Source organism: Pieris napi, chromosome 6 (assembly GCF_905475465.1).
Source record: "Pieris napi chromosome 6, ilPieNapi1.2, whole genome shotgun sequence".
NCBI lineage: Eukaryota > Metazoa > Arthropoda > Insecta > Lepidoptera > Pieridae > Pieris > Pieris napi.
In genome coordinates this window covers 13,197,135-13,221,637 of record NC_062239.1, presented here as the reverse complement: position 1 = coordinate 13,221,637, position 24,503 = coordinate 13,197,135, and the positions used below count along the sequence as shown (strand labels likewise).

The 24,503-nt window shown below is 33.8% G+C and overlaps 2 protein-coding genes across 4 annotated transcripts; one reads left to right on the top strand and one right to left on the bottom strand.

Moving 5' to 3' along the window:
* Positions 1-510: 510 nt before the first annotated feature.
* LOC125050145 (zinc transporter 2-like) lies at positions 511-14,399 on the top strand. 2 transcript variants are annotated; one of them, XM_047649773.1, is made up of 10 exons: positions 511-1,031; positions 9,196-9,324; positions 10,153-10,315; positions 10,492-10,683; positions 10,886-11,072; positions 11,702-11,795; positions 11,925-12,049; positions 12,236-12,351; positions 12,426-12,598; positions 12,797-14,399. In XM_047649773.1, the coding sequence occupies exons 1-9, from the start codon at positions 900-902 to the stop codon at positions 12,569-12,571; spliced, it is 1,284 nt and encodes a 427-aa protein (XP_047505729.1). In that variant the 5' UTR covers positions 511-899; the 3' UTR covers positions 12,572-12,598; positions 12,797-14,399. The 2 variants fall into 2 exon arrangements, with proteins under 2 accessions (XP_047505729.1, XP_047505730.1); XM_047649774.1 differs by lacking the exon at positions 511-1,031 and adding an exon at positions 1,828-2,556.
* Positions 14,400-19,328: 4,929 nt separating this feature from the next.
* Positions 19,329-23,831, bottom strand: LOC125050475 (SH3 domain-binding protein 5-like). 2 transcript variants are annotated; one of them, XM_047650361.1, is made up of 10 exons: positions 23,579-23,831; positions 23,175-23,366; positions 22,897-23,082; positions 22,200-22,321; positions 21,226-21,407; positions 20,577-20,752; positions 20,230-20,446; positions 19,996-20,143; positions 19,636-19,787; positions 19,329-19,600 (listed from the first exon to the last, which is right to left on the bottom strand). In XM_047650361.1, exons 1-9 carry the CDS (start codon positions 23,624-23,626, stop codon positions 19,658-19,660), a joined length of 1,401 nt encoding a protein of 466 aa, XP_047506317.1. In that variant the 5' UTR covers positions 23,627-23,831; the 3' UTR covers positions 19,329-19,600; positions 19,636-19,657. The 2 variants fall into 2 exon arrangements, with proteins under 2 accessions (XP_047506317.1, XP_047506316.1); XM_047650360.1 differs by having other exon boundaries at positions 19,329-19,787.
* Positions 23,832-24,503: the final 672 nt, after the last annotated feature.

Genomic DNA, 24,503 nt, shown 5'->3' with positions numbered 1-24,503 from the left:
TTTGTTTGCATACTATAGTAATGGCAGTAAAACTGTAACAGCTTAGAATCACATCCCCCTTATTCATACATTCTAAATCACAATAATTGCACTCTTGTGACTTTGTGATTGATCTACAATTAAAACTGACAGATGAGTAATTTAATAAAATTTAATAAAACGGTGTTATTCGACGGTTTTATTAATAACGGGATACGACTATAAAATAGTGCCAACACGTGTTAGAGATTCAAACTCGTCTATGAAAGAAGTTGCTTACAGCCTAACTATTGCTTAGGTCTGACAAAAATTTTAAAAAAAAGCAAATACGTGTTCTTTATATAATTCAACTACATTTCCTTGATTTTACTGAGAACCGTTACGACCATAGACTTAGTATACGCCAGTATATACTAAGTCTATGGTTACGACGAAGGTAGCTCTAGACTGCAGCTTCTAATGTAGTTCTATATGCACTATTTCTTTATTTTATAATATATTAAGTAAGATGAAATCGCTAAAAAATAATAAGACGAGTACTGTTTTTGTATATGTATATATTTTTTGTAATGTTACCAACATTCATCTGTTGCCGCACGTATAAAAAACTCAAATGAAAGATTGACTTTGACAACTAACAGAACATCGTTTTGACATAACAACCAAAATATCATCAATATTCAATTTAGATTTCAGTCAAAGCAAAGTGTTTCAATGAATTCGCGTGTGATGCTGTGTTGTTATTGATCGTAAATAATATTTTTATCAATTACTTTAATTTGTTATGCGAGTAATAAATGTGTAGTGTATCGTCAAAAGCATCGTCTGCAAGATAGTGTTGGATTATTGCCAATTTTTATGACAGAAATGTATTTTACTGTGTAAACAATTGTATATGCGGTGCTATCAAGGGCGCCAGAATGTCTGATGAGCTCGAAGCTCGAATGTGGGATGAAGGTGGCTCCAGATACGAAGCTAGAAGTCGAGGGGCGTACTATGAGTCTGCGTTTGCTTCTTCAGAACAAATGGATCGAGCACCGTTGTTAGCCGAGGTGAGTTAATGACGTCTGTATGTATTATGAAAAGCGGTATTAGATTTTCCTTTCTAACAAGTTTCTGTTGAAATAAATTACATGCAAAGACGTACTAAGTGACTTAAGTAATTTTGTCATAGAGTTAATTATAGTATGTACTAGATAATAAGAAATTGTTTTAATTTTATTATAAAAAAACGCATACGATGTACGATACCTATGAATAACTAATAAGGCTTAGAAACATTTCATGGTCAAAGTTTGTACTCAATCACATGAACAATCTTAATTTCTCTTTAGAATGCCTTTTACATGTTGTAAATTAATTATTAAGTTAAAAAATAAATGTTAATGTAAAATAAATTTTTAAATATATTTGTTTGTCAATGTTTAATAAATAAAAAAAAAACAAATTTAGAGTTTTGCCAAATAGTTAAAATATATGGGGTTTAGTATATTTACATAGTCTTAATCATCAACTGTCTAGTTCCTGTGGATTAGACTTTTCATTGATAAATTAGTTAGGAAAAATAATTTTTGAGAACATGTATATAAATACGATAAAAAACAGAATCATATTAATGTTAGAATATGTGAAAATAAATATTCTTGGTGACATTTATATCTTGTTAATTAAAAAAAGTGTTGGTTTCTATCAAGTAACATTTAAAACTATATTTTTAGTAAAATGCATCTGACCTTTACACTTTGTATTATTCAACCTATGATATTTACAAAGTGTGTTGAATTTTTCTCATTTTAGTTTGATATTTTTATGTTCTAATTTAATTGATGTGTATGTCTCTAAAATTTGTGACGTCATATTTTCTAATTTTTGTATCTTTTTGTATGTTGTTTTATAAAATAAATCAATGAATATTAACAACTTATTGCAAAATGTCATAATATCAAAGGGTTGAAGTAAACCTGTATCTATTGGATTTAAAAATTTTCTTTAACAGTCTAATGTAATATTTATTAACTTCGGGCAGTTCCAGTCAAGCAGTAGTAGTATTTTTATGATTATGTACTACATTTTAAAGTAACCTGGTTAGCTTTTGCTTATATTGAGAATATGTATTATGTTAAATACAAAGTGTAAATGATTAAATTATTGAAAATACAAACCCATTTTACTTTTGTAATTAAATTTATTATTCAAGCTAAAGTTTGGACTATGATGTAGATAATCCAATTTGATACATAAACATTGTAAAAATAATCCAAAAAGTCTTATTCATATTAGTGTTACGATTACGAAAATCTATATTTATAATGACAACAAAATGGATGCTGAATAGAAAGCTATTTCGTTTTTATAAATATAATGATGGAATGTTCGATGATTCTCTGAATACACCGACCCGCTTTTATTTGACTTTTTGCAAAAAAGCGACGGTACTTGAAAAAATCATGACAAAAAGTTATTTTTGTCAGACATTCATTCCATGCGGGCATCATACACAAATGCGGATATCCATTCCATTTTAATTGAGATTCGTGATTGTTAGTGCGAATTATAGTTATGGAGACGCTCATACTTGTAAGTACTGTGGAATTAGATTACGTTATGTTTAATATTGTTACAAAATAATGATTTTGCCAAACTAAATAACGATTTAGTTTGTACAAAAAAGTTGTGGCCTAATTCAATAATCCCAAATTTATTAATATATTACGTGTGGTTTAACATACACAACACTCAATAAAAATAACAAAATTGTGGAAGTGACGTGGCATACCACGCAGCTTCTTTCTGTTGCATTGTATTTCGGCGACCCTTCGACCTTTATTCTAACAATTAATCAGATCATTAAGCAATATATATGCAAATATTTGCGTCAGATTATTCATGTTGTGCATTCGACTTTTATGTTAAACATTAGACCATAATGTCATATCTTTCGTTTGACCTTTATCTTAGGTATATGCACAATACAAATACATAGTATACGTCTCATCATATCCTCCACTACTTAATTATTAAATTATATGAAGTGACATTAAAACTATGGAGGTCTTACTGTATAAATACTGATTTGTATTGATCAATACGTCCCGTCGGTGGTTCAAATATTTGCTTCAATGTATGAAGTAAACATATTGAGATTTGTTTAGTTTAATCGAAATAATATTTTTTACAATGTGAGGGTTATTTTATTTAGTTTCTGTTTATAAGAATGCTTTGTTCTGTTAAAAATGTATTACCCTTATGTGTATTGAATTCGTGTGATAAGATTTTTACGTAACCATCCAACTGTCACAGTTCACAGTCATAGTTTTAAATTGCATCTTATTGTAAAATTATATATATATATATATATATTATTATATATATATAATAGGTGTGCTATAATAGTCACGAGAAGTTAATAGTTGATATCTTATGTAATAAAAAATATCTAGTTTTTTAACGTGAGGATATAAAACGTTATTTTGTATATTTAATTAACCTCAGAGTTTAATTAAATAAATAGTCATAATGACTTCATTAATTCATATCGGGAGTGTGGAAATTTTAATTTTAGAAAATAAAATTAATTTTCTTATCAGCTGAAACAAGTAATGACTTTGAAGTACTGTATATTTATTTTGTCTATACATATACGATATTTAATACTCTTTACATAAACTACGAGGCTAATATATTTGCTAAAGGAAAAGATAGCCCAAAGACCAAAATATTTGCTATGAACAAACCCCATTAAGACGCGAATCTACAAATGATATTATTTTTCTACACTAATCTCTGTATTCATATAAAAATGACAATCCTTCCATGACATGTTAACCTTTGACCCATCTGCGTCATAACTAAAAATTATCCTTCAGTATTGAACTTGTACGAGTGCATCGTAATCGGCTCAAACCTGTCGGACTAATCCGACTTGTCGTAATGGCTGTAACTGATAGTCCGATCGATGCTAGACTATTGCAATTATTCTAGCTCCTCTTACGAGGCGATATACCTGTGGTCCTATACTCAACTGTATACAATTATTGAATTTTGTATTTTAAAACAAAAAAGTTTTTAATACGAATTTGTTTGTGCATGGATGACTTGATTGATTTTTGAAGTCTGTTCGATTTAATCGCGTTCTTTTGTTATGGGCTATTCGTTTCAAATTCATTACTCGGTTACTGACCTCTCTGATTCCTGGAATTAGTAAGTTATTTATATTGAACAATTCGGTAATGCCATTCTGGGTAAGACTCCCAATTGTCAAAAATGTAAGCTTTCAGAATTCAGTTCAGTTTTGAAACAAAAACGCTAAATACTTCATTTGAATTCGAATAATTTATTTAAAAAAAGCCAGCCAACGCTCGGCATAATACATAGGTACAAGAAAAATTAAATATTATTTTATTGTGACAAGCACTTACAGGCAAACATAACATACACGAAGAGATAAAAACAATTAACCAAAAATAGTTTTAATTAAAACTAAACGGAAATCGATTTCAAGGTGTGAGGGGAGCAAATATGGATATATTTATAACACAATGAACTTACGCTTTTATGCAGCCGGTATATACAGCAGTTGCCATTTGGAAGGGAATGTTATTATTCTTAAAAGGCCGGCAACGCACATGCGAGCCTTCTGGCAATGTGAGTGTTCATGGGCGGCGGTATCACTTAACTTCAGATGAGCCCCCTATTACATTTAAAAACAAATATATATATATATATATATTGACATCGCAAATAACATCTCATAGCCACATTGCACTGAAATCAACTGCGGTACCTAAAATAGGTCAGTTGTGATGAGGTCCATAATGAATGGTTTCAATTTCGATTCGCCAATGCAATATCCATTTTGGCAAAGTTACAAGAGAATTCCAATCTGTTTGAAGTACTCATCTCGCGTAGAGGTAAATGTTATATTTTATGGATTTAATTATGTTGCTGGCTGATGTCACGTATAATACAATGAAGGTTGTGAATGTGAAATGATTTTATGACATGCGATCATAGTGCAAAATAAATTAATTTACTAAATCTAAATCTACTAAGAAAAGTGTCGCCAGTTTCCTCACGAAGTTTTCCTTCACCGTACTCGCGGTGTTAAATGCGCACATAGACAGAAAGACCATTGGTGCATAGCCAGGGATCGAACCTACGACCCCAGGGATGAGTCGCTTGTTGAAACCATAGACCAACACTGCTCTGAATTATGCATACATATTTTATTTATGCAATTAAAATATAATATATCAACGTAAATAATCGAAAAATTGTTGCAGTCTCGCTGTTATTTATTTCTTTACAGAAAAACCATAATGCATATTGTTATAATAAATTTTATGATTATTTGTTTCATATATATCTTTGTAACGTAGACCAGTTAGACCTTATCTAGTTCTGTATGTTAGATTCATTGCAAAAACAGCTTAATGTTGTTGTATAAAAACTAGTTGGATGGCTCCTTTCCTTATACACCATACATATATGCCTTAATCGACGTTATAAGCGTTTTGCAGTACTGTATCAAACAATTCTATTTTACTCATAATTTATTGTAGAGTAAATAACAAGAACCGTCAACCACTAAGATTCTCAATTATATAACCTATAAATATTATTAATTTTACTAGTGTTTATTTTTATGATGCAAACACATTACACATGTTTTTTTTAATATAACAGGGGGCTGGAGGCTCACCTGATGTTGAGTTATACGTTCAATGTATGAATGCCAGAGGGTTTCTGAGTTTGTTGCCGGCCTTTTAGGAATTGGTAGGCTTATTTCTTGAAGGACCCTAAGTCGAATTGGTTCGGAAATACTTCAGTGGGCAGCTGGTTCCACATAGTGGTAGGGTGCAAAATCGCTCAGTTGTCGAAGTGATGCGGGTGGTATTGTATGTGGTATTTTGTATTCTGCCTTGGCGTCCGATGATAAACTTCAGCTGCAGGTATTAATCCGAATACTTCTAATCACTCTTCATGATAAATGCGGTAGAAGATGCAGGGAGATCCCTGGTCGTAGATGCTCCCTTGCTATTAGGATGAGTCAAAGCCCGATTACAAACGGAGAGATGGCTTTTTCTTCTATCGTTCTTGAGACGTGAATGAATTGGCATATCCAATATGTTAAATTTAACTATTTAGAGCAAATTATTCCAAGGTTACAAAGAAATAATTTACATAACTGTAATCATTTTACACGTGTAATATTAATATTAAAATACCAAAACGAAGTCCCGATAAATATTTCAATATGAAACGATATTTTCAAATAAATTGAAACCTCTTTACATCCCCAAAAGAGCGGTATATGTTTGAAATTGGAACGTTTTACTACTCAGTTCAGTTCAAACGGGGCGAAACGGCTGGCAGCAGGATTGCAATTTTCGCAAGAAAATACTTTGAAAAGCAGTTTAAAGATTTGATTTTGAATAGGGAAATAACTACTTTAAGCAAGAAAATACCTTGAAAAGCTGTTTAAGATTTGAACTATACTTTGATATGTACCTATTGGACATTTTAAATAAGGAAATAACTTTTTTAAGATTCTAAGATAGCAGATGTTTTCTCTATATCATTAAGATACAGTAGATATGATATAGAACAAAAGATTGCCTGGATACTGATGAGATGTACCGGTGGCATCACGAAACATGTCGGCTGCTAATGGAAGCATAAGGCGATATGTACATAATAGTATGTATGTGTAATAGTAACCAGTAAAAAATGTATTTAAAGTGTGACACTGGAGTAGTTAAGTACTAGTAGTTGAACAGTTGTTGTGAGATTTTAATAACAAAGAATGGACGTAACTACTGTAACGACCTACTCAGCTGGAAAATTTCGTTATAACGTTACTAACGACGCCGTTACAATTTTGCAATTCAGCACTCTTTCGCTTTTTAAATGTAGTCATTGTGTGTGTTTATAAATTGAAATAATCTTTGTAGTAATTTTAATTTATTCAATTGACTGGAAAATTTATTTGTAATGGTTTTAGTTTTGCTATACATATTTAATGATATATCTCAAACTTACCAATGTCTTTATTAATGTTTGGTATATAATACATATACTTATCAGTTTAGATTTAATGTACTAACTTCCGTATATGTAAATTTAAAATCTAATTTTTCAATATTTGGATTCATATAAGATAACATCACACAATTATGAATAACTAGCTGGACTGGCGAACATCGTACCGCCTAACAGTAAGTTGATAATACAACAAATACATTATGTCAAAAAATAAAAAATTACGTTCCCGGAACCCCTCCACTAACACTTGAACTTTATGATATGGTATTAAAGTTCAAATTGCCATTAAATATTATTACGAATATTTTGTATGGAAATATAGAAAAGTGTTGTGTTTAGACTTTTTCACTCAATTTTTTTAATTTTTCTCTCCGTACGAACCATCCTCGTACTTCAAGAAATATTATAAAAAAAGAATCAGACAAATCGGTCAAGCCGTTTTCATGTTATGTCGTGACAACGGAAAACGGGTTTCATTTTTATATATATAGATACGTGAATTGTTATACCAAATAATAAGGTCAATGTTATTGTCTCTATTGCCTGTTATTCTCTCAAATTATATTCAAAAATGTCACGTCAAATAAGCTGTGTGTAAAATGGAAATATTTTCCACAGATTATGATTTGTGACGCTTTTCCGATAAACAAATCACTTCCACTCAGTGATCTGCGAACAATTTAGAGATTATAATACCGCGTGGCACTTCGTTCCTGCATATTTCAATAATAATTATAGCCGCTCATTTAAGAATTATAAAATATTTATTAAAGATCCCTGTTGTAGGTGACCCTAAAATCAAAGTTTTCTTCGTGTAATATTCAAGTGGTACGGTATCCTGTGAGAGCCATAAATTGAATCTATTTCGTTGATTTATTTGCACATGAAAATCTATATTCTTATCTATAAGTGCCTGTAATGAACAGATTACTGACGTTCACTAATTAAAAGTCAGAACAACAACTTCAAACATCCACCTGATGCGAGAAGTCTCTGATCGATGATACTTGTTCAGACTTGGATAGAGCGGTTAGCGCTCGGCAACATACTCTGAAACATTGGAGTTTCACTTCAGTTTGTAATCTTAGGTAACAACCTACATGCAGACTTTAATGACTTTTATGTCCTACATAACAAGAATCTTCTAGCAAACTCATGGTTTTTGGGCCTTGAGCGTACTGTAAACGTTGCAATGTAACGCATTAAATAAACCAAAGTAGATATTACTATTATAAATATTTAAAACATAAAAATTCAATATGTCAAATCGAAGCTTTATCGTTCAAAATACGCTATTATTAAATTCCTATACATTTTCCACGCATATCTTTATAGACGACTGGAAAGTACAAGTGTGGCAAAAATCTCAGTAATCTTTTAAATTTAGTTGTCGAATGGGGGAACAGTTGCCCCAAGATGTTTCAATCCCTCTCACTGTCTCCCCAACCTAATGCTAAACGTGTCGCTAGTCTGACATCTACACTATTGATTTTGGTTTATCTTTTACATAACATTAAACGGAGATTCGCTTACGAATATATTTCTTACGCTTGGATTATCGAAGAGCGTGTTTATCGTTTTTATCATAAGCGGTTTTATGATTATTGCCGTTACATTGAATTATTGAAAATACATTTTGAGCCCACTTTACGATTATTATTTATTACTATGCTACCTATTTGCAAACTCTTTAACATTAATCCTTTTTTTTTCAGTCCAAATAAAACTGTATCAATCCATTGGTGGAAACTAAAATTCGTTCGATAGTTTTGAGTTTATCGTGTTCGTACAATCAAAATTTCTCTGGAGACTTAATTTTATATAATGTCTCTTTGCACTTCTCAGCGCTCGAAGGCTTTAGATAGCTGTTGGAGGGGTCCAACACGAAAATACTCTCTTGAGACTGTATACTCGTATTACACATTGTATCGGAACACCAGCCGCACCTCTGCCTACGTTTGCTGAAATTCAGTTCCTTTGGAAACTATGGAGTCTCACTTTTTATTATATAGTATTCATAATTACTGTGCGATAAACCCCGTGAACACATACTGAGAATAAGTTACTATATTATTAGCAGTTTCGTAGAATTTTTTAGGGTCGGATGAATTACAACGGGAAGACAAGGTCTACCATAAATCTTCGTAATGACATCCATTAAAAACATTCTAGGAGAGTTACGCTGAGGTGACAGTGACGACATCTGGTGAATCAGAGGAGCACTGCCACTGGAAGAGGCCGGAGCCTCCCAGTGCTGTACCTCAGCTGCTGGCGGCTTTGGTGCTTTGTTTCGTGTTTATGGTGAGTGAGAGTTTACAGAACCTGGCGCTATTAAATATAAAAAAATATTTTTTTTTACCTTTATGATGGATTTGGATAATTATGTATTGGTCAAGGGAATTTAATTAAAAATATTATCCATTTACTGAGCAATTATAAAAACAATAAAAGTACATTATAGTTTTCGTCAAATCATTCATGCAGTACGTAGTACCTGATTCCCGTATTTGTTATTTATTGGCAAAAAATTTACAATTAATTTAACTTCTTTTTTGACGTTTGTGTTTGCCTATATGAATAAAGTTATTTTGAGTTTGAAAACTAACATAAAGCTGAAATCTACTATCTAATACATAAAAGATAAAATGTTCTAATAATACCATCATGCAGGGAAAAGACATGCGGTGATAACATTATCATTAGCTCTGTGATGTACACACAGCCCATTATACTACTACTGTTTGTTAAATTTTAAAACATTTAACTTGTTCGTAAATCATAATTTTACAGAAATGATTGTTTTTCTTCTTGTAATTGTTATACACGTCAAGTTAACTTTCGAGTTTTTAGTTATTATATACTGCGTGCGATAGTGCATATTATACAAATACTAAAGACAGATGCAATCTTGTACAAACAAAATACCGTATCATGTACATGATATAGTATATTTCTAGTTTCTATTATTTGGGTTGCCTGGGGTGATCACTTAATAGCGATAGATCCGTTGTTCTATATACAGTTTTTTTTATTCTGTAATTAGTTTAATGTTTGATAAGTGTGGATAAATAAACGAATACATTTATTGGGAATACTGCTATTCATTATCTATGAAAATATTTGTTTCAGATATGCGAGCTGATCGGCGGCTACCTCGCCGGCAGTCTCTCGGTGATGAGCGATGCTGCTCACATGTTAAGCGATTGTGGAGGTTTCGCGTTGGCATTGCTTGCCTTCCGCTGTGCTTCCCGACCTCCCACCGCCAGTATGTCTTACGGATATCGACGAGCTGGTAAGACCCTTTGATTTCTAGAAAGGTTATAGATTGATCCTACGGTCTTAGTTACTATAATCTTTAGGTTATAGTTAAATCGTCTACAAAAAATAAATAGTATAAAATATATTTTTACTTAAATTAGAATTACATGACTATTATTCCTTGTTAAACACTTATTTTACCTATTCCAGAAGTGCTAGGTGCAATGGCGTCCGTGCTGTTAATATGGGCGTTGACGGGCGTGTTCGTGTACGTGGCCGCCGTGCGTATACACACCGGCGAATACCATATCGAACCAGACATGATGATGATAGTATCTGGTTGTGGAGTCGGTTTTAATGTATTACTGGCTTTAGTGCTTCACGGATGTGCTTCGGATATCGGTAAGTATTGAAAAGTTAATATAATAATACTATTTTGCCTTCAAAAAAGTAATGTAGAAAATTGATTGATATTGTAATTAAGTTTAACTTATAAGTTGATTTGTGTATATGGCCCGTGATCATTTTCGAGAGCGAGAGCGAAAGCGAAGAGAAATATCTTAAACATTACGATTGTAATAGACTTTCTGGAACATTCCCATAGCTCACCACCACACACACGGGGGCGCGGCATGCGGACACACACATACACATTCAGAGGCCTCTCCTCGGCGGTTTAAGCTATTCCGGCGAAGAGAACACAAAAATACAAATGGGAACGTTCCCAATGGTGATTATAGGATGAAGGACCTAAGCGCTAGTGATACAACGGTTATAGGGAATTCGCAAAGGTAATTGATAAAATATATATCTTGAAGACTACCAAGTAATGTAGTTTATATATTAATTGATACAATAAAGCAATTTTATATAATTTTAATGTTTAATCAAGCTCGTATGATTGAACCTGGAATAAACTTAGGAATTTTTGAACATTCGCGTGGAATAGATTTTCACGAAAAAATCTTTTCATAAACGCCATCATTCTTTTGTTAATTTTGTATATTTTGACATTCAAATAAAAAACTTAGGCCACAAATTATTATAGATAATCTGAGTGGAGCTCTCAATAATAATTTGTTTTTTCTAATAGACAATTGTGACATACACGTGAAATTTCTAAGCGGTTAAGGCATTTCGGATCCCTCACGATATTCCACGTATATAATCAGGCATGAGAATCGGTAGCTTAAGCTTCTAGGCCAGTTTCTCCCAACCTTTTCGTGCCTTTATAAAATTCTTTTGTCCCCCCTATTTAACATACATATATAATTTTTAATATTAAAGAGTTGGAAACACTGCTCTAGGCCATAGCTTTATATCTTTCACTCGAAAAAACACCCCTGGTCTGATGTCCAAATGACGGATTTCCTGATAAAAAAACTAAAATACGAATGACAAGTTAAGATAATATTTGCAGGAACATAAACCTCCGTGCTGCGCTCATTCACGTGATCGGAGATCTGATTCAGAGCTGTGGGGTGCTCCTTGCAGCTGTCATTATTAAGTTTTACGTAAGTGACCTAATAGTATTCCTACATTATTGAACATGTGTATATTGTTGTTAATAGAAATACAAGTTTTGTTCTTTCATACTTTATATTTCATTCACTAGTGTATGTAAAAGCAACGTAATATTTCAGCCAGAAGCAAAGGTGATAGATCCCATATGTACGTTCGTGTTCAGCGTACTCGTCATGCTCACATCCGTGCGCGTCGTACGAGATGCGCTCGCGATCCTTATGCAGGCTGTGCCTTCAGACTTCAGGTACACACAAGTTATGCATTTTATCGTCGTAATGACATTTGACAACTTTCATCTTCATAGCAATTCTAATGTGTTCTTAAAATAGAAAATTGATTTAACGATAAAATGTTGTAATAAAAATTAAATAAAATATATTGATACACATATAATGTTTTTTCTTCTTTAATCTTTGAATATTTGTGACAGGTATCGCGAGTGCGTGAGCGGCTTATTAGCCGTGACGGGCGTGCGTCACGTGCACTCGGTCCACGCGTGGGCCTTGTCCACTCACCACATTGTACTCACTGCACATATTGCCATCGGTAGGTTTTCTTACAGTGTGTATATTAATTTGACTCGGTGAATTTTACTAAATTGTGTATCAAATATATTCCAGACGAGTTGGCGGAATGGGAGGGAGTGCTGTCCACGTGCCAGAGGCTGGCGCGGTCCATGGGCGTGAGCAGCGCCTGCTTCCAGGTGGAGCGGTTCTCGGGGGAGATGGCTCTTTGCGATACTTGCAAAAGACTCGCCGCGCCCTGACATCTCTCCACGCTGTGTCGTTAGGCGGTCGGTTCAACTGTGACTAACACACGGCATACACACACATACATATTTACATACAAACCTTTTGATAAAATAAGGTTTGATATCGAAACATTAACCTAATGTCTAGGCTCACAGTTCTTGTATTTCCTCAAAACTGAAATTCGAAAAGAAAACAAATCCAACTAGAACTAACTAAAAATGTTAATGTTTCATTTCCAGATAAGACGTGGGCAAACGACGACACAGGCGACTTTATAAATGTGATAAATGTATTGAAATGAAATAACATTCCTCTGTCTGACACCCGGTAGCTAGCCTCTAGCCTCTAAGAGATCTAAGAATTTAAAGTATTTTTATAGCTCCGCAGATATTAACGATTCTGACGATTTCAATATTTTTTCATAATCGTAGCTTAGAGATGATTAGGTTTTAGCTGATCTCAGTAATGCAGAGTGCGTAAGTTTCGATTCACTGACAGTTTACACTTTTCCTTTGACAATGTACATTTATAATATTATTTCTGCCGATTGGGAGCTCTGTTCAAAAGCAAAAAATCATACAATTATTTGGAGAAACCAGTTTCAGGTTTGAGTGGATGGAGTGGTAAATGTCCTATCATTCTGTGTTAATTTTAGCTTTTTATAAAGAGCGACAATTAAACAGCACTTGTCCAAACAGAGCGCGTAAATTACATTTAAAATTAATTCATACGCGTCTTCGCTCGCATTAACGTTGTTTCAAACTATTTACAACCCCTCGTTCGTGTAATCGTTTCGATGGGTGAAACCAAATAAACTCAGGACGGCCCTTATGCACTCCTGTTTTTATTTCTCGTTAGCACAAATATATATTTTTCTCAGTTATTTCTAGTGAATTTGTTAAAATTATGCATAAGTATGTGCGTTCAATGGAGTGCCAAATATAACCGGCTATGTAATGACAAATAAATTAACTTTAAGAGTATTTAAATGTATAAATGACTGTTATGATATAGTTTAATTAAGGTTTAATATATCTTGAACAAGTATTACATTCGAATGAACTCTCTCTACCAAAGAGAAGTTGAATGCTTCTTTTCTTTTCAGCTTTCAAACCGTATTTTCTTTATGTTCGATATATATATTCGCTCCGGGCAAGCCGACTGAGCGTATTGGGCTGGTCCCATTTGTTAGATAAAGGTAGATCCAATCACCACAAAGTTTTAAATTATTTTCTCAAATCTCTTCTTTCAGTATTTCTATTTCTTGAACTAGATTTCGCTCATTTCTTGCTCAATTCTTGAATTGATTGTTGAATTACTAGTTATTGTCCACTGTACAGAGTTCTTCGAGAAATATAGTTTTAAGCGATGAATTTTGTGTATGTAAACTTTGTAAAGGTCCGTATAGTTTTGCGAAAATGGAGCGTTGAAGTAAACATTGGCCTAGTGTCCAAAGATTCCCTCAAATGGTGTACTTAAATGTTTTTAATATTATGCTCAAATCTGTATTGTGATAGCTTTGTAAATATTAATGTTAATTGTAAATACACTACTGCACAATAACATGGAAGACACATTTTTGCGTTCGTTCTCGAATAGAAGGTCCAGTTTAAGAATACGGGACGTTCCATGAGTTCGCATTTACCAGACTAGTAGGTGATCTTGGAAAACCCGATTATTTAGGAGAATGCGGCTTCATGTTATTGTGTTTTCATATGTAGTGCAATACTTGTATATACGTATTAAAAATGGAGAAACTCGAAATTCTAATATTATGATGAACTAATTTATAATAGTATTAGAATTTCCTGTATAAATGTCTGACGTAGTGAATTCGTTTAAAATTAGGGATGCATCCGATACCGATGCCGATACCGATATATCGGCGATACTTTGGGTTTGCCGATATATCGGCATCGGCGATATTTTCATTGCCGATTCACCGATACTTTTCAAATTTCACGCTTTAAAAAAATAATGTACACGCGCATTTTGTATGATCTAGTTTGTTGCAAACGAGCCATGGACTATTGTTGCCCGAGAAATCCCCGCGTTTTATTCAGTTTGTTGTCTCTAACATTCGCTGGGAAAACGCATTATTATTTATGTATATATGTATTTCATTTCGCTAAACACTATTTATTTATTTACACTTTGTTGCATTACAATATAAAAATTGAACATAATTAAATGAAAAGGAGGGCAAAAAAGTCTACATGAAAAATTACAAGTGCTTACGTCAGTTAGTAGTTAGTACGAAAAAATCTTGTTGGATTGAATAGTTGACCAAAATTTTTACTCGAGTCAACTATCTTTGCCACATTAACTTAACTTGATATATTTTACCTTAATTTAATTTTAATTCAATAAGCGTTGGTATCGGTATCGGTATCGACGATATTCCTATAAGTGTATCGGCATCGGTATCGTATCGGCAAAAAAGCGTATCGATGCATCCCTATTTAAAATACATATTAGACTTAAGGAATATTTTTTAGAATGAATTGAAATGTTGAATAATGCTCTTTCAGCCAAATTGTAACCAAAAAGTTTTAATATTGTGTAGTCGGACGTTGTTAATTAAGATGTTTAATTTAGTTGATGTTATTTGCCGTCCTTTGTAAAATCTGTTGTAATCGGTGATATTAAAAAGAAATTGACATTTTATTTAATTTATTATTACCTTTGATAGGTTTAACAATAATTGCGACCCAGAAATGCAACGAATATTACTTAATAAAATGAAACTAAGAGCTAACTCGCACAATCACAATCGCAGAAAGAACGTGATTCCTTACGCCTTCTTTTAAATTCATTTAACATTTTATGATTCTGTTCGAATCCTACTAATTAATGTCTTCACTCATCGTTTTTCGGAAATACCAAGAGAAAGAGGTTTGAAATAAAAGAATAACAATATTTAATGATTTATTTCTCCGAAGGCAAGTCATTTACACTACGTAATCTATTGTGATTATGGCTATGATTTGTACAGAATAATATCACAACAGGCAAAATTAATATCATTTTAAAGCTATCGTACTTATAGTATTTTTGTTATAAATTAATTAGGTATTAATACAAAAATATTGTACTTTTTTTATAAATAAAATGCTAACTTCACTATTTCGACAAACAAACATATAACCATAGCTCATATAAAATGAGGCACAAAAAAACAAATTGAAACGTCGATCATCCAAAATTATTTGAGATCAATTTTAGTTACAATAAGCAATATTTATTTGGCAAGAAATCAGATCTAAACGCTACACTGTTTAACGGCGGGTACCGCCCAAAACAATTAAGTTTCCTAACTTAATCACAGCTGTAAATAAATTTGTAGTAAACGATTACTGTATGCAAAGAAAATCTTATGAACTCTTTATAAGTTAAATATACTCTCAAGGTATTTTTTAAAATGTACTTAAATATATATACTAACAAAATTCACTATGCAATGAATAAACATGTCTAGATATATAGGAACACAGTAAAAGCTTTAAAGTTAGAACCTAACCTTGGGTTTTTGAACTATGTATCCCCATATTTTGACGTTTATTTCGTTCACAAGATTTTTGATACATTATATTATTATTATGCAGTGAAATTCTACTGTGTCATATTTAAACTATCATAAAATCTGGCATTTTGTGCGAACACCTACAAAGCACATCACCCTCAGGACACAAGCTTTAATCTAATTGTACTCATTACTTATAACTATTTATTTTAATAGTTAACAATGTTTCCGATTCTACGTGCAAGGTGAAAAGATAAAGACGACGCGGCAGCCGAGAAAAAAATCGTATGTGTACTTATGTACACGCGTTAGAATATATACTTCTTTGGCGTAACAAGATAAAATCTTTTCAAAAGTTCGTAGAAGAAACGACACTAACAACAGAAAAATGGTATTAATTACATTGAAAGTTTTATCATAACGCATTATCAAGTTAAATAAAGTTTATTTAAATATCACAAAATAAAATGTTGGCTAACTTCAGGGTGTCGGTTTTTTGTGACGGTGTGCGAGCGCATCGTTTCTAATAAATACAGAATACAATATCGTGGGAGATTAGAGTTTTCTTCCTGTGATTATTTTAGTTTAAAGAGTGGGATTTCCTATTTGTGACCAAGATAAAATCCTACCATTTGAATGTTCTGTATCTGTCCACCTCGCATCAACATTTTAACACATCACATTCTTAGTTCTGTTGACATTAAATTAGCGATAATTTAACAAGTTTCCTTACATATGTCAACATCATATAATTACTAGTCGTTACATAAATGGCCAAATGCAACGAAGCTGGAAAAAGTTTGCGAATATGCTTTCATTAAGGTAAAACTTAAACTATGAGTTCAACGCATCTCCCGGAAACGACTTATACTATATTATCCAATTACTATTTGTCTACGTGAAATAGTTGCACCTTTCCTTAATTAGTATTTTAGTGTTTGAAAACGTAACAAGGATGGAAGACGGGTGAATTATTTCGGAGATATTGCGCTGTAAACGGGATTTAAATGTGCAATTATATTAAAGTAAAAGTAATAAATGCCAATGGCAAAATTCAGCTCGTGCCGAATATTAACCAACAAAAAGCATTACCATTAGACCATTAAGACCGTAAACGTCTCCGACAATGAGCCTGCTTTGACTTAAATTAAGCTTAAGGCCCCTTCCCAGCACGAATGGCTGTGTCAGTGTCTCGGGGTGGACTGCGGGGCGCAGTGGAGAGCTGGAGCACTGAGGCGCGCCGGCCCGTAAAAACCGTAATAATTAGTTATGTAAAACATTAAATTAATGTAATTTTATCATTTTTTTTTCTGAATTGGTTTACTTGGTTTGCGATAAAATATATCGTGTAAATTTCAAAATCATGTTCTATAAACATTTTCTTCATAAGATGAATTTAAAGTGTCAAAAATTGGCTATATTTAGATTTTTTTTCTATCGAGCGAAATTATTTAATTCAAAATGGATACATAAACTACTCAACTCCATTATATATTTTTTCCATTACTACTTCAAGAAACGATGACGAAAAATGGAAAGAAACAATTTACTTTTTTGGAGTTTGGCGACCGGATAGGTCCTTAATTAAGAGTTAATGTCGCACTACAACTCTTTACAATGTTTTGCGTCATTTAAACATTCAAAACAGACTCAAAGTGAGATTAAAATATTAACTTTAAAGAAAATGCATGAGACTAGCAATGAAGTAAGATGTATGAGTATAACTGTCGCCGCACACGGGCCACACGCCACAGCCACAAACGCCGCCACGAGAAGCTAGAAGCGGCTACAAAGGTAGCTGAAGCGCGCGACAGCTACTTGTGGCCGGTGGTCGACACTTGCGGTCGGTGGCTGCTACTTTTTTTAACCCTTGCCTGCAGTATCATAATGGACTCTGACGAAGAAGGTTTAATTGCGCTACTTTTGATAAAAAGACGTCGTCGTAGAAGTCAAAACCGTAGTTATTGGATACACAGAAAGACATTAAATATCCCCTCACCACGACAGGTCGGTAATCGACAACCATTGAACTTTACATTATGAAGCATTTGGCCTCAGTGAAAATATGATGAGGCCATATTCTGCAAAATATTTGGACTTAGACAAAAAAGTTTTCAATATAGGTTAAGCCGTGCCAGACGTTGCATTGAGTGTACCTTCGGCGTACTAGCAAACAAATGGAGAATATTACATCGCCTATTAAACACTTCTGTTCATTTCTCAGAAGACATTGTGAAATCTTGTTGCATTTTGCACAACTTTATTCGCAAAAGGGATGGTTTCAATTTTCGTCACACTTTGAAAATAGTGGGACTCGAAAATATACAAAATACAGGCTGGCCAGTAACACGAGATTTCTTCCCAGGCCTTCACTTTTTCTCCAGTATTACTAAAACTATCACTTTTTGAATCCCAAATCGCTGGACGGAATTGTATCTCTGATATAAATAATTCTATATCCATATTTATCTACCTATATGAAACACAGACTACGTGGGTGCGTTACCGTCGACTTCAGGTTAACTGAGGTAAGGGAGAGAGGGGCGCGGAATCGCGCGAGTGGCGTGTGGCGGCTTTTTGTGTCGGCGTTTAGTGGCCGGTGCGAGCCACAAGAAGCAAGCTGCGACGATTTGTAGCGTGTGGCCGCCACCGGCGCCACCGTGTGCGGCGAGTCCATATAAAATGTATGAAAATTACAGGAAATATGCCAGTGGCGGCGTTTTGTGGTTGTGGCCGGTGGCCCATGTGCGGGGACCCTTACTCGTGTATAAAATATAAATAAACAATTAATTAATTAAATTAAATAAACATAAAAAGTAAATTCCTGTAAATATATTTTACATTATATAATGGAATAATAATTTCTTATAAAGAAAATCCTCCTTCTGAATCTGGTATTTTGAGATTTGAGGTGCATTAGTGTGAGAATCTACACTAACTGTACCACTACTTAGTTTTTGAGTTTAGGCCACTCTTCGTAATACAATAAAGAACCTACCTAACTTGTAAAAACCAATGCACAATTATTATTCGATATTATTGCTCGACAGACTTTTTTAAATTCCTCCTTCCCAAAATCCCGCCATTACTTATTAATCAATTCACATTACCATTAAAAATAAGTATTTTGTCTTTAGTGTCATTTTGCATCAGATTTGATATATCATAAAATGTAATTAAGAGATACTATATCAATAATTTTAAGAGCTACCAAACATTATTTAAGGAGAAATGAACGCTGTATACCCAGCCTTTTTAGTGTCTTGAATATGTACCATACATACTTTCTTTTTTAGGAAGAAATCAACATATAATTAACACTTTCATATTATATAAGTCTGTATATAAATATATTGCGACGGGTGGTATTATTGACTATTATATTATATAATTTAGAACGAAGGATCACGCCCTAACTGTTAGTGCCGGTCAATAAAAATCTATAATTGACCTGACCAGCCAATACCCGAATTCGTATTAAAAACCGATAAAAATGACGGTTGTCGACTGCGCTTAATAGACAAAATTATTCGTAGAAATCTCTTTTCTGTGAGGCCGAGTTTATATAAATGAAGGTTTACCGTCGCGATTCGGGCGAACGTGGCGAACGCGGCGCACGCGCAACTCCAGCTAACTTCTCACAGACGGCTTCGAGTTGCGCGTCGAGCATTAGCGACGCTATTTGATCGTCGGTCAACATCTCCATACTGAAAAAGATTTTTTCTAATTATTAAACGAAATCGTCATTGAGAAAATCTATTAATTAATTCTTCATCTATTCTTTTTCGTATGAACTAAATACATAAAGAGAAAAACATTTACACCACATCTGAAGAATTACTTAAAAGTTAACAATTGTGCTTAATTCTAACAAATTTTTAGTTTAAAATCCTGACCGTAAGGTAAATAAATTACCTGGCGAGACTGTCGGCGTCGGAGTATAGTTCGTCGGAGGCCGAGGAGGCCCCCGAAGGAGCGGGGGATCGGCGAGCTCGGGGAGAAGCCCTGCGCGGAGTGCGGGGCGCCGAGCCCGACCCGCGACGCTCGCCGAATAGGGAGAGACCTAACATTTCACAATTATTAAAAAAAACACAATTACAACAAAATTTAAATTTTGGCTGATTTGGAAAATTTGCAAAATCGGTTCACCTTGGAACATCTCCTTAACTTTCTCCCCTGTATCGTGAAGGATAGTATCCAAACTCTGTCGCCTCCCCTTCTCCAACTCGGCCCTGATGGCGGCGGTTCTTTCGCCCACTCGTATGATTCGCCTCGGAGACGCAGCCGAGACCTTGGATTCCAAGGGACTGGTCGGAGATTTATCAGGGCTCGACCTCGGTCTCAGAGAGCATTTTTCGAAACTTATCTGAAATTTATAATAAATAAAAGATTGGATTTTACAAAAGAGTGGATTTGAATAATAGAGACGAATATAACAATAGCCTAATTTCATAAGAAATATTAATTTAAATACTCCTAAATGTTGGAAAAATTACCTCTTCTGGGCTGGAATAATCCAGATCTATCTCAGTCCAGGTGTCAGGATCGGGTCGGTCTACCTTCCGAAGCCACTCCCGAACATTTTCATCGTTACTGGTCGAGCACAATTCTTCTAAAGTCTCACTAGCATTGGATTCACTCGTCGTATCTGTTATTGTCATTTGATCTATGTCTGCAAATAACAAACATCACACACAATTTTGGACGATGTAAGTCGATTTCTCGTGACAATTTCTTAAAGAAGTCGGCGGGGCACGTGGCAAGAGAAACATAAAAGTGGAGAAAAAACGTACTAAACTGATGCTCAAGGTACATCAAACGAAAAAGAGGAAGACAACGTAGAAGGTGGAAAAACCAAATTCAAGAAACAGCAGGTGTTCCAGGCCAAAGAGTGGCACAGTGCAGGAGGAATGGCGGGATTTAGAAGAGGCTTTTGCCAAAAAAAGGGCATACAGATACACTAAAAAAAAGATTAAAAAAGAAACGTTTAAATGTTAAAGTATCTGAATTAAAAGCTATTATTATTAAGTTTTCATAGACTTTTCAATTTGCTATTTTTCTGCAGTACTATAATACATTAACATCAAGAGTAAGTCTACATTAAGTTAGGCTATTTAATTATACACAAAAAACTATTGTACTTACCGTTCCTCGTAGACTGTCTTCTAGATCGATGTCGATGAATCTCGTCAGATATCCTCTCAAGGTTACGAAGGGCGGAGGAATACTTTTGTTTTGCTTCAGTGACCTGTTCTTCGTGTGTTTGGATACGAGCTTTTTGTGCTTCTAAAGCGGCATTTATACGAGCTTTCTCCTCAAAATATGGCCTAAATTATATAACAGACAAATATTTATGTACAACTGAAATGGGAAAGCACTAATAAGTTATTAAGTAAGTGTTAAAAATATCATGCATTACTAGAAAATCGCCAAACCATTAAGATAGAGTTCTGTCTTCCAATAATAACTCAATCAATTAAGAAAATACATTCAAGATTTACATTACTGCCTATGAAGCAGAAATACAGCATGCGATAAATATTTAAAAGTATGAAATAATAAAAAATAGTACCAAGTATGAGAATGGCCTTGCTGACGTCAGTGTGCAGCCTGTGAACGAGACAAATGCTGTGCAAACTAATCAAGCACTACTTTAAGGGAAGAGCAAGACACTAAGAGGCATAGCATTTCTACAATTACACATGGTATGCAATCATAGTACTACATATTGTTTACTTTTAACAAAATTTACTTTTTTGGAACAAGAATTGTTGTTGTTTCAAGGACAATTAATCATTTGCTAATGCAATTTTCAGCATCTCACTCTACATTAACTCATTAGTGCTAGGCTAACTAGATAAATTGTCTTAAGATTTTGCAAATTTGAGCTCTTTACACGACTAACACAAGATTGCAAAGCAATTTATTGAAATAGTGCAAAGTTTTGTTAAGGCAGGTTTTAGTAGAAGATGCTATTTAGTTCATTTAGTAAAAATCTTGATTAAAATGTTTCAAATTATAAATACTAAAGGTTTGTACTAAAGTAGACAAAGACAAGTTCTAAGCATTCTAGGAAAAAATGTTTACAAATTTAGCTGTGATTTTTAATTAAACAATACCTTGATTTGGCTATATGCCTCTTAAGGCTATTCTGTAGTTGTTGTACAAGAGCGGCAGCTGCCCTATGGGCCGCCGCCTTGGTGCGTTGTGTCACCGCAGATGAAGCACGATCAGCTTCCGCCTATACCAATTACAATTATTAAAATTTTATGACTTAAGTACCCCTAATTGGGTTTGAGGGGGAATAAAATATAATAAACTAATAACAGTTGATAGTTTCCTCGACCATATTCAATATTTTATATCTGTTCAACTAAGTACATTGAGGCTCATCCATAAATGCCTCTGTTCATAATCCTTCTAATATGATTAAATCAAAAACATATAATCATATGAGGCCAAAGTTCTCTGGTTCATCAAAAATTCATAAGTCTATAATTAATTCCTAAAGTCATTTCTTGTAGATGCTTATTTCAATTATAATAAATTTGGAAATTGATGTGTTATGTCACTATTTAAAAAGTTCAAATCATATTTGTGTGAAATCTAAAATTAGAATTTTCAGACTTATGATCATAGGTAATACGTAATAACTTTTATATCTTTATAGGTTATAGCTTCATTTATAAATCTTATTAAAAAAGAGACAACAAATAATACTGTGAGCCTAAGGTTACATGAAATACATTATGGAAAGTTATTTATATAAAAGAATTCATGAATATGAATGTTATGCTCTGTTTCCAAATAACTGACCTGATTAACTCTATGTGTTGCATGATTAAGCATTTCTTGCCAGGCAGGATCCAAAGTAAGCCCTCCATTCCCATCTGCAAGTCTTGCCAGGCCCTGCTCTGCAAGATATACCATCTCCCTTGCTGCAGCATGGGCACTATTTGCTTTGTCATAGGCAAAGTTGGCAGCTTGAAGCTCTTGAGATGTCTGTAAAACATTTTAATATTTTAAACATCAACAATATATCACATGATCAACTAGCAAAGTTACTATGTATTTAAAATATATAAAAATCTCACAATATTAGCTCGAAATCTGGCCTCATAGTAAGGTCTAGCCTTATGCACACTTGTTCCTAGTTTTTTAGTAAGCTGTTGTATACGAAGATGCCCTTCCGCAAGTAAACGACGAAAAGCCAGTCGAGCCTCATCTAGTTCAACTTCAAGTCTATTTATCTCATCTGTTGCTGTATTAAGGCGTTCCAATTCAATCTGAAAATTAAAATAATTTATATTTACTATATTATTTAGTCGTTTATACATATAGAGTAATTTACTAAGTAAAAAATAATTAAAAATCACAAACAAAGGAGTATGCGAACTTTTCAATTTAGAAAAAAACTACACTTTTGTATGAAAATAGCACTTATGAAAAACGTAAGTGTAGATGTTTTCAGAAATTGTGTTATAAGTATATTGATTACCTGAACTCGCGGATCTAATGTTTCTGAGCATTCTGCGCTATCGTTCATTTTTCTGTCACAATAATTGCATTTTATATGATCTTACAAATCTTTTAGCTTACGTATTGAATGCCAATAAATCTTCATCGCTTAAAAATTCATTGTAGAATACGTTGTAAATATATTTATTATTAGCTTTGCAATGAAAAACACAAAAAACCCAGCTATTTTATTTTGTCAGTTCCACTTCCACACTCCACAGTACACTGTTCAGTCACTCACAAGTCACAGTGTACAGTGTTTAGACTTTAGTGTTATGTCATTATGTGTACTAACTACTAACTACTCAAACTTACTGTATACTATTGTACATAAGAACCTAACTTCAAAGTTGAAAGTTCTCACGACACATTGCATACGACTTTTGCCTTTTGAAAGCCGACAACAGCAATATAATTATATTGTAGTGTAGCGTTTGTGTAGTACTTTCTTTCATATTTTGATGTATGTGGCAACACAAATACCGGCGGTTAATAAAAAGAAAACGAATGTCACTCAAGACAGACTTTAGAGGAGTGAGATATGTATATTTTTTCCATGGGTTTTTCTATAAGAATATAAATTAATGACTTGTTTTGTGAAGAATAAACCAATGAACAAAGTTAAATATGGGTTATGATTTATTATAAGATAGAGCATCCCATAATTGGTGACCCCCGACGTGATGTGAAGTTTCCGACGTGATGTGAAGTTTCCGACGTGATGTGAAGTTTCCGACGTGATGTGAAGTTTCCGACGTGACGTGACCACTTTTTGGACTCGCACTCCCAGTTGAGCACGAGCGACGAGGGCGCAACGACGAGGTGCGGCCCCCAATCGTGCCGCTCCAGGGCCAGGTGCGCCAGCAGCGCGATCGTCTGGATGGTTTTTCCTTTCACGAGTCATT

Coding starts and splice junctions, on each gene's coding strand:
- LOC125050145 (XM_047649773.1), top strand. CDS start 900: ATGTCTGATGAGCTCGAAGCTCGAATGTGGGATGAAGGTGGCTCCAGA. Junction 12,050..12,235: donor GCTGTGCCTTCAGACTTCAG/GTACACACAAGT, acceptor TATTTGTGACAG/GTATCGCGAGTGCGTGAGCG. Junction 12,352..12,425: donor CACTGCACATATTGCCATCG/GTAGGTTTTCTT, acceptor AATATATTCCAG/ACGAGTTGGCGGAATGGGAG.
- LOC125050475 (XM_047650360.1), bottom strand. CDS start 23,626: ATGAACGATAGCGCAGAATGCTCAGAAACATTAGATCCGCGAGTTCAG. Junction 23,367..23,578: donor CATTAGATCCGCGAGTTCAG/GTAATCAATATA, acceptor TTTAATTTTCAG/ATTGAATTGGAACGCCTTAA. Junction 22,322..22,896: donor CAACACATAGAGTTAATCAG/GTCAGTTATTTG, acceptor TAATTGGTATAG/GCGGAAGCTGATCGTGCTTC.